Below are 13,156 nucleotides of genomic sequence, written 5' to 3' on the forward strand. Positions count from 1 at the left end.
CCTGGCCGATTGCCTGTGGCAAAGGATCGTGTCTGTCCTCCGTCAATCTCTTTTCTCCTCTCCCCTGCCCTAAAAAGAGCTCTCAGCACATCTCCTGCCTCAGCGCTAATCATTTTAGATGAAGCACAACCATAACACCAAATCTAATTTCTAGAGATGCAGCAATACAGACATTTTATAACCAATACGATGGCCCAAAACAATTAATGAAGTTTCAAGTATTCAATTCACCGAATTATACAAAAACAGATATTTCCACATGGTTATTAATGTGACATCACATGCCTCAAGTCAAGAAATCAGATATTAAAATATTATAATTTACAAATATAGTTATTGTACAATATAATATTAGTACTACTAAAGCTGAGAGAAATAGAAGACCTTATATAATCAGACTAATATTGATCAATAATGACTGAAATTTCATGTATCCCTTCTAGAGATGTCACCAAATCATACCAAAAATCTAGTAGTTGGTACCGATACCACCAAAAGGACACAATACTCAATACCAAAGTCGATACCATGGTTAAAAAAACAAAACAAAACCAATAAAACTTAAACATTAACTCCTTTATTTAAACCTTTCAGGGCCTGAATTACTCTTTGGGGGGAGCACCATTTAAATATTGTGAGCAGCAAGCTCATTGGCTGCAGATGCAACATGAACCAATCAGCTTGTGCCAAGTAGTTAACACCAAGAATATCATCAGTTTTGAGTTAAGCACCCATCAGCCTTAAAATGTTGATACCGACTTGGTACCGAAGTATTGGTTCTCATGACCCTACTGATCTCCATTCAACTACAGTTCTAGAGATCCCAGCATAACAATCTCCAATCTGAAACAATCCAAGCTTTTTTTCTGAATGCACATCATCATTCTAAATTTGGCTCAGCTCTGAAATTCCCACGGCTGTCTGGAAGGATCTTTCCCCAGGATACTCACTGTGATGACAGCCTTGCTGAGGCAAAGGGAACCACGACAGCCGTACTCTCGTTCGTCTTGGGATTTGTAGTAACTCAAGGTGTTGTTCTTCAGCACGACCCAACGGTCCTGCCATCCGTGAATGTAGTTAGTCCACTGCAGAGGGAACACAAAAGATGAAACTTTGATATGAGAAAACCACAGAGTGAACAAGTATGAGTTATTATCATTTCTATCATGACAACCCTGAGAAAATTTTTAGCATTGTAATGACAGTGCTTCCCACAGGTTTGAAATATACTTGCGGTGGTAGCCGGGTGAAAAATCCTCCTATTACCCACGGCACAAAAATAGTCTACTACATGTGACAAACAAATAATGTGTGATTTTTAACAGTATTTTTATTTATTGAAATTAATTTTAATTACATAGCATACTATTACATTTAATTACATACTAATATTATGCATTATTATGCATTGTAAATTATGCAAAATTACAGCATTTAAATGGTTCTCCTTTTCCTATGTTCTCCTTGCTGTCATATAGTGTCTCTCTCAGTGAATGGGACACAGATTTTACTAGTAAAATGTATATAATGAATAATATATGTGTCAAATAATGTCCTTAGTCTTTTCTTCCTGTGGGGGAGACTACAATAATTTACTATGAATTAAATGGAAATCAAATTAAATACAATTTATTGTGTGACCAAAATACCAATAATGCCCAGAAGAAAAAGAAAAAAACTTAGCGTGTGACTTTTAATTATAAACAAGCCCGAATTACACCGGGACTCTTATTTTGAAATGTCTGTACTCTTGCAGGCCGATCCTTCAGATTCTTACAACCATATAAAACATTTTATATAAAGGCCATGAAGTAGACTTTGTAATAATTCATCAACTTGAGTTCATTAGCAATCGCTTGACATAACTCTGAGCTTTTCATTGATTGAGAATCACTTCGAAACAGTCTGAAGCGCTGTTGCGCAAGCTTGTAGAACGCACAACAGCGCCCCCTTGTGACATTGCAAAATGCAGCGCTCGTGGGAATGTTAGCGGGTGCAAACTGTTCTGACGCGCACGTAACGAGCAGGTACGAAACGACTAGTTAATCGATCGTGGATGGTTTCATTATCTTGGGCGGATATAAAAGTATAAGAGGATAAAATAATAAAAGCAAAAATGTCTCCACTTGGGCGGTCGTTAATGTACCTGGGCGGCCCGCCCAAGTAAAGTCTATGTGTGGGAAGCACTGACTGATATGGAAATGTTAAAGGGGACCTATTATGCCCCTTTTCACAAGATGTAATATATTGTTCCCAGTGAAGTTTCAGATCAAAATACCCCACAGATCATTTATTATAGCCATATTATTGGGTGTGAGCAAAAACACGCCATTTTTGTGTGTGTCCCTTTAAATGCAAATGAGCTGCTGCTCCCCGCCCCCTTTCCAGAAGAGGGCGGAGCTTTAACAGCTCACGCTTCGGTTGCTCAACAACAACAAAGCTGGAGAATCTCACGCAGCCAAAATGAGGATTGTCAGTAACGGTGTTCAGCCTTACATTGTTCAAACCGGAGTCGACACTGATGGAGAGACTTTTAGAATGAAACTGGACGTTTCTGAATGGTTAGTGGATAAATGTATGTTGCTGTGGAGTTGATTCAACTCATCCACTAGCATGTGCCGTCATGTTAATCTTTTGTGCAAATTCAACGTTGAATTGACCCTCGTTTGTGAAGCAGTCCGGCACAAAATGACGGCATGACAACAACACTCCACTACAACAACTCTTACTCTTCTCTAAAGCAGACCAACATGGACACGCCCCCTTTGTTGTGTGTTCTCAGGGGCGGGGTTTATGTAAATTTTGGGGTTAGTGATGTCACTAACCCAGGAAGAAGCACGTTGCAGTCTCTACCAGCCGTTTGTTGTAGTCCTTAAAAAGCAATTTATGTAAAAGGAAATATCTACGCGCCCATCAGCCTGCGCCATCTAGAGTTTCATGACTGAACTAGGCATTAACTAAAGTCATAACATATTACATCCGCCACGTTGTCTTTGTCATGTGACCTACGGCGTCAGTTGCATTGCTTCACTTCCATTCACAAATCCTCAAACAGCAAAAACAAGTACATAAATGATAAACACTGGTGCGCACACAGCCATATTATTTACTTATGATGACAATGCACAACTGATTATATTGTTGAATATATAAATATCCTCAATGGAGGAGGTGTTTAAGTCATTGCATGTGGAATAATTCAGTAATCTCTCATGGAAAACGCTCCACTCATCACAAAACCAGATGATCAGCTGTCTGAGTCATGAGGAGAGGTTTTCTCGTTTAATCCCATCAGGAAGAAAAGACGAGCAGATGAACTCTAGTAACCCCTACTAACTCCAGCTTCAGCTCATGACCTGCTGCATCCCTTCAGTATAATTATACTGATTATACATGCATAATGAAAGACATTCATGTATCACATATTAAGTAGACTATTAATAATTAAAAAAAAAAAAACTTGGTTAACACATCCTTGTGGTCTAAAGAGCAGCATATGTCACCTTAAAAAAAATAAAACCAAATTATCATTAACGTAATGCGAACAAATAATGATATATTTTTAGTATTTGTTGTACTGCGTTTGACTTGTGCTTAATTTAATTAAAAAAAAACCCATGTGTCCGGGCTGTAATGAGAATATAATGAGAGTCACCACTGAGGAACAGATGTATTACGGTGATGTAAAAATCTGTTTAAATGTCATAAAAATAATGTCACCATGCAAAATATCTTAGTGACCCTAAAATATGCATAACTACAATTGTTCCTTTTGATTTTAAACATGTTCTTGGCAGGCTTCGTGACATTCGGCTAACTGACTGACGTTTGTTTACATCGGATCAGGTGGAAACACATACACAAACACGCGCTTTCCCTGTTCGCAAGGCGTTATTCGAGATCTTTACCCACCTTACTGAGCACCCCGCTGAATTCCACCACCCCTCCGTGCGGTCCGGGTCCCGGTTCGGCGTCCAGATCCTCCTCGGAACCGGAGGAGTTCCAGCTCTGGCTGTCCGGCAGGAGCCTGCCGTTAGGAAGCGGGCTGGAATTCATAACGAACGCTCGAACGCTCCACTGAGGGGGAAAAACGACAAAAACAGAAGGATCGCGGGCGTAATATCAGCGATGAATCTCGGTTAGAAGGCCTCGCATCGATTATGCTGTTGTATATCCCGAAAATCCCGAAAATAAGCGATAAATGTGGAAGTAAACCGTCCGTGTGTTGATTTCACGCGAGTCTGTGAGCATGTCAGCGTGAGGCTGCGCGAGGCGAGAGCGAGAGACACCCGCCCCCTCTCTCTACCTCTCCCTCTCTCTCTCTCTCTAAAAAAAAAAACGCCCTCTAAATCAACATCAGCTGCCAAAAGAGATTATGTTCACTCACAAAAACAAAAACACGCGAACGGATCGAAAAAAAAATGTGGCAAAAAATAATAATTTTACCTTATCTATTTTTCCCTCAATTTTTTACGCCAACGTCATCCTCAACGGCGGAGGCGCGCGCTTGCAGCTCTACCTCCAGCGCGAGGGGCGCTGGCTAGTGTATGACGTCACCAAAGCCTCGTTTCCTTAAATGGAAACTTTTGCCCCGCCTTTCTTCAGAAATGATTGGCAGTTTGAGAGAGTTTGAAAGCACCAAGCTTTTGGATTTTACAGCATTTGGGTGAATATTAATAATATTCTTAACAATAACGTCAATGATTGATGTAAAAATTAATTATTTATCATTTTGTCGATATATTGGTATATTGGTGTGTGAGTAACGTTTATTTTTAACAAATATTGATTGGTTAAGTGCTAAATAGCGGTTGGTAATCATGGTAACGCCACTGTAAACAGCAAAACATTGTTACGTGAGGCGATTCCCATCTTAATATCAGTGTATATATATATATATATATATATATATATATATATATATATATATACACTACCATTCAAAAGTTTATTACTATTTTTAATGTTTTCAAAATAAGTCTCTTCTACTCATCAAGCCTGCATTTATTTGATCAAAAATACAGAAAAAAACAGTAATATTGTAAAATATTATTACAATTTAAAATTATGGTTTTCTATTGTAATATACTTTAAAATATAATTTATGTCTGTGATCAAAGCTGAATTTTCAGCATTATTACTCCAGTCTTCAGTGTCACATGATCCTTCAGAAATCATTCTAATTATGATGATTTATTACAAATGTTGTGCTGCTTAAAATTTGTTTTTTTTTTCATAACGTGATGCTTTTTCAGGATTCTTTGATGAATAAAAAGTTTAAAAAAATCGCAGCATTTATTTAAATTAAATCTTTTGTAACAATATAAACTACTGTTCAAAAGTTTGGGATCAGTATTTTTTCTTTCTTTATTTTTTTTTGGAAGAAATTAATACTTTTTTTCAGCAAGGATGTGTTAAATTGATAAAAAAGTGAAGGTAAAGATTTATTTTGTTAGAAAATATTTCTATTTTGAATAAATGCTGTTCTTTTTGACTATTTATTCTTCAGTGAATCCTGAAAAAAGTATCACAGGTTCCAAAAAATATTAAGCAACACAACCGTTTCCAACTTTGATAATAACTGAGTATCAAATCATCATGTTAGAATGATTTCTGAAGGATCATGTGACACCGAAGACTGGAGTAATGATGCTGAAAATTCAGCTTTGCATCACAGAAAAAAAATAATATTTTAAAGTATATTAAAATAGAAAACCACTATTTTAAATTGTAATAATATTTCACAATATTACTGTTTTTTTCTGTATTTTTGATTAAATAAATGCAAGCTTGATGAGCATAAGAGACTTCTTTCAAAATCATTACAAATATTAATGTTTCCAAACTTTTGAATGGTAGTGTGTGTGTATATATATATATATATATATATATATATATATATATATATATATATATATATAATATACAGAGAGAGAGAGAGACTGTTGTGGGTGGTTTCCAGGCCTTTGCTATGTAGTTGCTAAAGTGTTATTAGCATGTTTCTATGCGCTTGAGTGTGTTGTCTTTGGTTGCTAGGTTGTTTAATAGATTACTCAAATCACTATGAGCTATAATGATAGTGATGCTTGACTTATTAGTAAACACTACAAATAATGAAATATAAATGTGATTTGTTAAATTCATTTTAACTTCTTCCTTTTTGCTTTGTGTTATGATCATTTAAATGCACTTATTCTTAATAAAACAGAGTTTTGACGTTTGTTTCAGAGTTTCAAATAAATATGCCAGGTATATTCGTCAAATTCACTATCTTGTCACACGGATTAGGGAAAAAGCATGATGTAAGTGGGAGAATCCTTTAGTGCAGATATACATTCTAAACAAACAGAAAAGTGTGACCCACTTCCTCTTCCTGTTGACCTCTGGTGGAGGGTGTGTACTTGTGGTTTGTCACACACATGACCATGAGCTACAAATCAGTTGCCCAAGCACAACTGTGTTTGTACTTCAAATAAAAAATGGAGCCTGTGATTTTCCAAACATGCACAAGAAATATATGTGGAAAAATATTCAGTTCAAGGTTGTGGCCATGATGACATTGCTCAAAAAATGTCAAAAAGTATCACATTTATGTTTCATCAGTTTTGGCATGTGACTGCAAGCTCCATTTATGAGCTCAAGGTTGTGGGAAAACCAATGAATTAATACATAAAACGATACATATACAATAATCACATACAAATGAGTGTTATATTAAACAAATACTAAACGCTGAGCCTCAGAATACACAAAATGTCTACTGAAAGTGACAAAATGCACTTAAAGTGCTCTATTTTCATGTTTAATTTTGTTTAATATACTATCTCTATATTTAAAAAATGTATTTAGACACCACATGTAGTACATTTGAACCCATAGTGTACTACAAGTGGTAACTAAATATATTTTTTAATACAGAGATGGTATATTAAAAGCACATTTTAGTTCATATTTCATGCTGTCTCAAAATAGCACAGTTGAGTACACTTAGAAGTTCTTAAGATTATCTTAAGAAGTACTAAAGAAGAATTTTTAGTATATTAAGTACAAAATTAGTGCGTAAAAATAGAGCACTTGAAGCACATTATAGAAGTGTACTTTTTTTCACCTGGTCATTCTCTGTTATATGTATCCATTTTTAATGTCAATATGCCTTGTTGTACTGATTTTTAAAAGCTTTATTTAAAGCAAATAGTACACATTAGAAGTAAGGGTGCACTTATATAGTTATTGTGGCTAATAACCCATAATAATAGGCCTTTTGGACTTTGGCAACTGCATGGAGACACGCTTAAAACCACTCCAAACATCTTATCGAGAGTAATGCAATAGCATTATGGTGGTGCGATCTGCACATGCAAGAATTACTCATATTTTCTTCAGAATTTTTTTTATATTATAAGACATCAAATAATTGTAATTTAAGATGTTTCATTTTTTGAGCTGTTGGCATATTTTCATAGTTGTGGCAGCAGCTGATGCTGATTTAAAGAGTGATTATACTTCCAGGCTATTTTTGTAAAATTGCGTTTTGCCTAATAATAGATGCACAGATTGTAGTGTGCATCTTACAAATGGCTGATGATTTTTTTTCTTCAGTCATTGTGATCAGTGCTCAGTATCCTCCATTCATAGCAGTTGTGCCCATTAGCTGTACATCATTCCCCTGTGACTGAAGCTCAGATATTCAGGTCACTTTACCACACTGAGCTCTGATAACTGGAGAAAGAGGACTCTGTCTGTAATATAATACTATAGACCACAATACCACCTCATTAGTTTTGCCATTAAGGTTACACATGCATATCAAAAGCAAAGCATTAGTGCCCCACCATAAAATGTTCCTGACACTTTCCATTTGTTCACACACATTTTGTCTGACAGGAATGGGTGAACTGGCTTCCTCTGAAACACTGTGGCTGTGTGCTGGAGAAGAAAAGAGGATTGATGGATGTTACGGATGGATGAAGGTGACTCAGTGGATGCGTCACTATGGAGGTATGATGATTTGAATGAATATGTCAAGCTGAAAAAGATGTGGGCAGGTAGTAGGATGGATGGATAGGCATCCCAGGCAGTCATGTTCAGCATATATATGTATATATATACACCGATCAGGCATAACATTATGACCACCTTCCTAATATTGTGTTGGTCCCCCTTTTGCTGCCAAATCAGCTCTGACCCGTCGAGGCATGGACTCCTGTAGACCCCTGAAGGTGTGCTGTGGTATCTGACACCAAGATGTTATCAGCAGATCCTTTAAGTCCTGTAAGTTGTGAGGTGGATCCTCCATGGATCGGACTTGTTTGTTCAGCACATCCCACAGATGCTCGATTGGATTGAGATCTGGAGAATTTGGAGGCCAATTCAACACCTCAAACTCGTTGTTGTGCTCCTCAAACCATTCCTGAACCACTTTTGCTTTGTGTCAGGAGCATTATCCTGCTGAAAGAGGCCACAGCCACCAGGGAATACTGTTTCCATGAAAGGGTGTACATGATCTGCAACAATGCTTAGGTAGGTGGTACGTGTCAAAGTAACATCCACATGGATGGTAGGACCCAAGGTTTCCCAGCAGAACATTGCCCAAAGCATCACACTTCCTCCGCTGGCTTGCCTTCTTCTCATAGTGCATCCTGGTGCCATGTGTTCCCCAGGTAAGCGATGCTCACGCACCCGGCCATCCACATGATGTAAAAGAAAATGTGATTCATCAGACCAGGCCACCTTCTTCCACTGCTCCGTGGTTCAGTTCTGATGCTCACGTGTCCACTGTTGGCTCTTTCGGCGGTGGACAGGGGTCAGCATGGTCACCCTGACTGGTCTGCAGCTATGCAGCTCCATACACAACAAACTGATGCACTGTGTATTCTGACACCTTTCTATCAGAAACAGCATTAACTTCTTGAGCAATTTGAGCTACAGTAGCTCGTCTGCTGGATTGGACCACACGGGCCAGCCTTCAATGAGCCTCGGCCGCCCATGACCCTGTCGCCGGTTCACCACTGTTCCTTCCTTGGAGCACTTTTGATAGATACTGACCACTGCAGACCGGGAACACCCCACAAGAGCTGCAGTTTTGGAGATGCTCTGACCCAGTCGTCTAGCCATCACAGTTTGGTCCTTGTCAAACTCGCTCAAATCCTTACGCTTGCCCATTTTTCCTGCTTCTAACACATCAACTTTGAGGACAAAATGTTCACTTGCTGCCTAATATATCCACCCACTAACAGGTGCCGTGATGAAGAGATGATCAGTGTTAATCACTTCACCTGTCAGTGCTCATAATGTTATGCCTGATCGGTGTATATTCATACATTAAATATATATGTTTTGTCAACTGTTTGGCCCTTCACTAATTAGACAGTCTGTGAAAGTGCCACTCATTTAGTGTTTTCTCTTTCTATTTCTATCACTCTGTATTTCTTCACCTTTCACACAGTGAACACACCAGATGTAGCGCACATTCCTTCTCTGTGCCCGTCTGTCTTACTCATGGGATTGAAGGACTCATGTGAACATGAGTCAGACACAGTTGGCAATGAAGCAAACATGATCTTATTAGTCATGATTATAGCAAGGGATCTTACGGCACAGGCGCACCCACATTGTCTTATCCTCTTTCACTTCCTTACTTTGCGATTATTAAAATTTCAGTATCTGTTAATGTTCAGTGAACTCTTTTTCAACTCCTCCAGTATCATGCTTTCCAGCAAAGTTATGAAATAGATTACCAATACAGATAAGTTTATTTGTCACATATCCTTCCTAAAGTACTTCATGTGTTTTTGGGAAGTTCCTACTTAGCAGGGTTGGGTGAAATTTAAAAATTGAGTTGGAATTTGGCCACAACACACAGCTTTCTATCTTCAAAGATGTCATGAAATGAAAACTCACCCTATCTTTTTAAATGCATGTTTTATATTTTATTATGAACGTTGCATCATGTGTATGTTTCCATTTTTATGTCATAACTGGTTCTTCTGGGTCTTCCTCTCTCTGGTGACATATGCTAGACTTCTAGTAGGATGCACATCCCTTTTCTTACAAATATTTCTTATGTGAGTTCAAGTGATTTCAGTCTGATTACTGAAGACACTAAATGATTTTGGACAGTTGGAGTTGAAAATTACATTCAGGCTCCTTTTTTAGCTTCAGACTGTGATTTTATTCAGTTGGAGGATTAAAAAATGTATGATATTTTGAATCGATTTTGTTATCATGACTTTTAGCAATGAGACACATGATTCTGCATGAGTTTGTTGTGTGGAAAGTCTGGTAGTGTATCATCACAGGTTGTTTAGTGTACACGTTCTAAAAAATAATGTGTTGGCTCAACAAAACAAAAAAAATAAAATAAAAATAAACACAACAGTTTGCATATTTTTTTGAGTTATGGCAACTTTGAGTGATTTTACATCCAACCAACAAGCTACATTGAGTTGGAGGAACTTAATAATTTGTAGTATAAACACAAATTTTTCAGTTTTTCAGTTCAAATCAACAGCTATCATAGCACATGCTAACATAACTTATTTAACATATTTAATGAACAAGTAAGATATTACTCGTCACTGACCGTCATTGCTTATAGAGTCAATGTAGTGTTTACCTTCATGTATCTGCTCTTCAGCACAATGATAACCACAAAAACTCTTTTAAATGTCGAACATAACAGCATTAAACACTAACAGGTCTTTCCCTTCACTAAAAACAAAAAAAAATAATACTTCATTTCAACATTTACTCTCCTTAAGCCCTGGGTATACTTTGTTTTTTTACACGTACGCTAGAGTACGCACACAGCCTTGCAAAGTATACTTCACTTGACTCGTCGTTCGATGCATGCGTTACTCTCGCCACGAGTTACAACCCATGTAAACATCTTTGTATTCTTTTATGCTAGAGTTGTACAGGTCAGGGTACTTTCTAACCTGTTTGCACAATCTCTCGTCTATATAGGCCTCCATTGTCGCTGTAGCTTGCATGCGTTCCGGTCTGTTCTGTTTATGCAGGTTTTCTTTGACTACCTTTTGAATCGACGCCCCCAGGGCATGGTTGCCACATTGCGGATAAACTAATTACTGCAAAAAAATTAAATGCACATGTGTGACCTGCGCACACAAATAAGCACAGTTATAAAAATCCGCTGGTGCACGTACAGTACGCACGTACTTTTCTGATGACGAAATTCACGTCACGCACACTGTACGCTGACCCTCGAGTATGCGTAAAAAGTGAAGTTTACTTTGGGCTTCATCCACTCCTATGCAAAGCATGCTGGGAATTAGAAATACACTGCCTAATTTCCGAAGTTATCAAGACAGTTTTATTAAGTTACTACAACTTAAGTTTTTTAAAAAAGCCATTTAATGCAGAAACTCCAGTTTAAATTGCAGGCAATATTAAAGGGTTAGTTGACCCAAAAATGAAAATTCTGTCATTAATTACTCACCCTCATGCCGTTCCACACCTGTAAGACCTTCGTTAATCTTCGGAACACAAATTAAGATATTTTAGTTGAAATCCAATGGCTTCGTGAGGCCTCCATAGCCAGCCATGACATTTCCTCTCTCAAGATCCATAAATGTACTAAAAACATATTTAAATCAGTTCATGTGAGTACAGTGGTGCGGCAAAACACTGCTTCATGAAGCTTCGGAGCATAAATGAATCAGTGTATCGAATCATGATTCAGATTGCGTGCCAAACTGCCAACGGCTGAAATCATGTGACTATGTAAATATGTTTTTAGTACCTTTATGGATCTTGAGAGAGGAAATGTCATTGCCTCACTGAGCCATCGGATTTCAACTAAAATATCTTAATTTGTGTTCCAAAGATTAATGAAGGTCTTACGGGTGTGAAACGGAATGAGGGTAAGCAATAAATGACAGAATTTTCATTTTTGGGTGAACTAACCCTTTAAGTTGATGTAATGATCATTATTATGTCAACAGAACTCTATAAAATAATGTTTGCAACTTAAAAGGTTTAATTAAAACAATAAATGTTTTAACTTGAAACAATGCTTTTTTTAAGTTTTGGTAACAAATCCCCTGAATTACTTTTAAGAGTGTAATACCCAGTTTTTCTCTGTAACAATTTACAAAGTGCATGATACTTAGTGTTTTAAAAATCTGTTCCGATTTTAAAAGTTGTGTAGTAGCGCCTTAAATATGACATTGTGTTGTTATTCATGTGCGCTCATCTTGAAAATCATTCCAACATGACTTCAAGGCTTTAGATGCACAGATTTTTTTGCGCTATGAATCAAATTTTCCTGACGTTTGAAGTTCTTGGCCTCAACTAAAATATAATTGATTCCAACCCTTTCTCCCGAGATAGATACCCAAGGGAAATTCAGGAGCGTACACTTCCATTTCCTGTAAAAAGTGTTTTTATGGCATTCTACACTGTTCATTCAGGTCTGTATGGACCTTGCGGCTGTGTCATGTGTTTCGACTCTGGCTGAGAGCCTGGTTCGGTCATAAGACCCATGAAGGAGACCACAAGACCTCCATCAAGACCTCCATTAGTCCAGCAGAACTCCTCCTCTTCCCCCACACGCTTCAGATTAGCAGCGTTCCTCGGAAAGCCAGGCACGACTGGGAATTAGACACGTCTCTTGATTCTGTGGAGCTGAATGGCTCGTTTGGCATGACATCCGGTTTAGATTGGTTGAATTTGGTTTAGCATGGATTTCAGCATGTGACTGATGATAATATTACATAACCACAAAGCCTGTACATGAACAGTGGACTCTGAGGCATGTGAGGAAGTTGAAGATGCCGGAGATGTTTAACTATGAGTTGATGGAGACCTGAGAAATGCTTTATGTTCATTTAGTTAAAACAGCAGAATGTGAGATTAAATGTCACACATTTCACTTTGTCACTTTCAGTTTTGAAAGGCTGTTCTAGGTGATTTCCAGATGTTTTCTTTCTTACCTTCATTCATTTTATCTTTCTTACATTCATTTCATTTTATTATTTTAAAAGTCTCTTCTGCTCACCTATACTGAATTATAGTTGGTAAAAAATACAGTAAAAACAGTAATATTGTGAAATATTATTACAATTTAAAATAACTGTTTTTTATATTGTAATATATTATAAAATGTAATTAATTTAAATTGATAAAGAATTTATAA

General features: G+C 37.3%; 1 protein-coding gene and 1 long non-coding RNA gene across 3 annotated transcripts in view; one reads left to right on the forward strand and one right to left on the reverse strand.

Moving 5' to 3' along the window:
- LOC125253620 (ceramide transfer protein) overlaps window positions 1-4,391 on the reverse strand; it is a 49,648-nt gene extending 45,257 nt beyond the window's left edge. For both annotated transcript variants that reach the window (XM_048167664.1, XM_048167663.1), the window contains exons 1-2: window positions 3,913-4,391; window positions 951-1,085 (exon numbers count right to left, since the gene is read on the reverse strand). In XM_048167664.1, the coding sequence (XP_048023621.1) occupies window positions 951-1,085; window positions 3,913-4,056 (279 nt within the window). In that variant the 5' untranslated portion in view covers window positions 4,057-4,391. The remainder of the gene's footprint in view (window positions 1-950; window positions 1,086-3,912) is intronic.
- A 154-nt stretch (window positions 4,392-4,545) lies between these two features.
- Window positions 4,546-11,058, forward strand: LOC125253621. The gene is made up of 3 exons (XR_007181492.1): window positions 4,546-4,666; window positions 7,885-7,998; window positions 9,446-11,058. It is a non-coding gene; the product is annotated as an uncharacterized LOC125253621 (long non-coding RNA).
- The last annotated feature ends 2,098 nt before the right edge of the window (window positions 11,059-13,156 follow it).

This window comes from Megalobrama amblycephala, linkage group LG18 (assembly GCF_018812025.1).
Source record: "Megalobrama amblycephala isolate DHTTF-2021 linkage group LG18, ASM1881202v1, whole genome shotgun sequence".
NCBI classification, from domain to species: Eukaryota; Metazoa; Chordata; class Actinopteri; order Cypriniformes; family Xenocyprididae; genus Megalobrama; species Megalobrama amblycephala.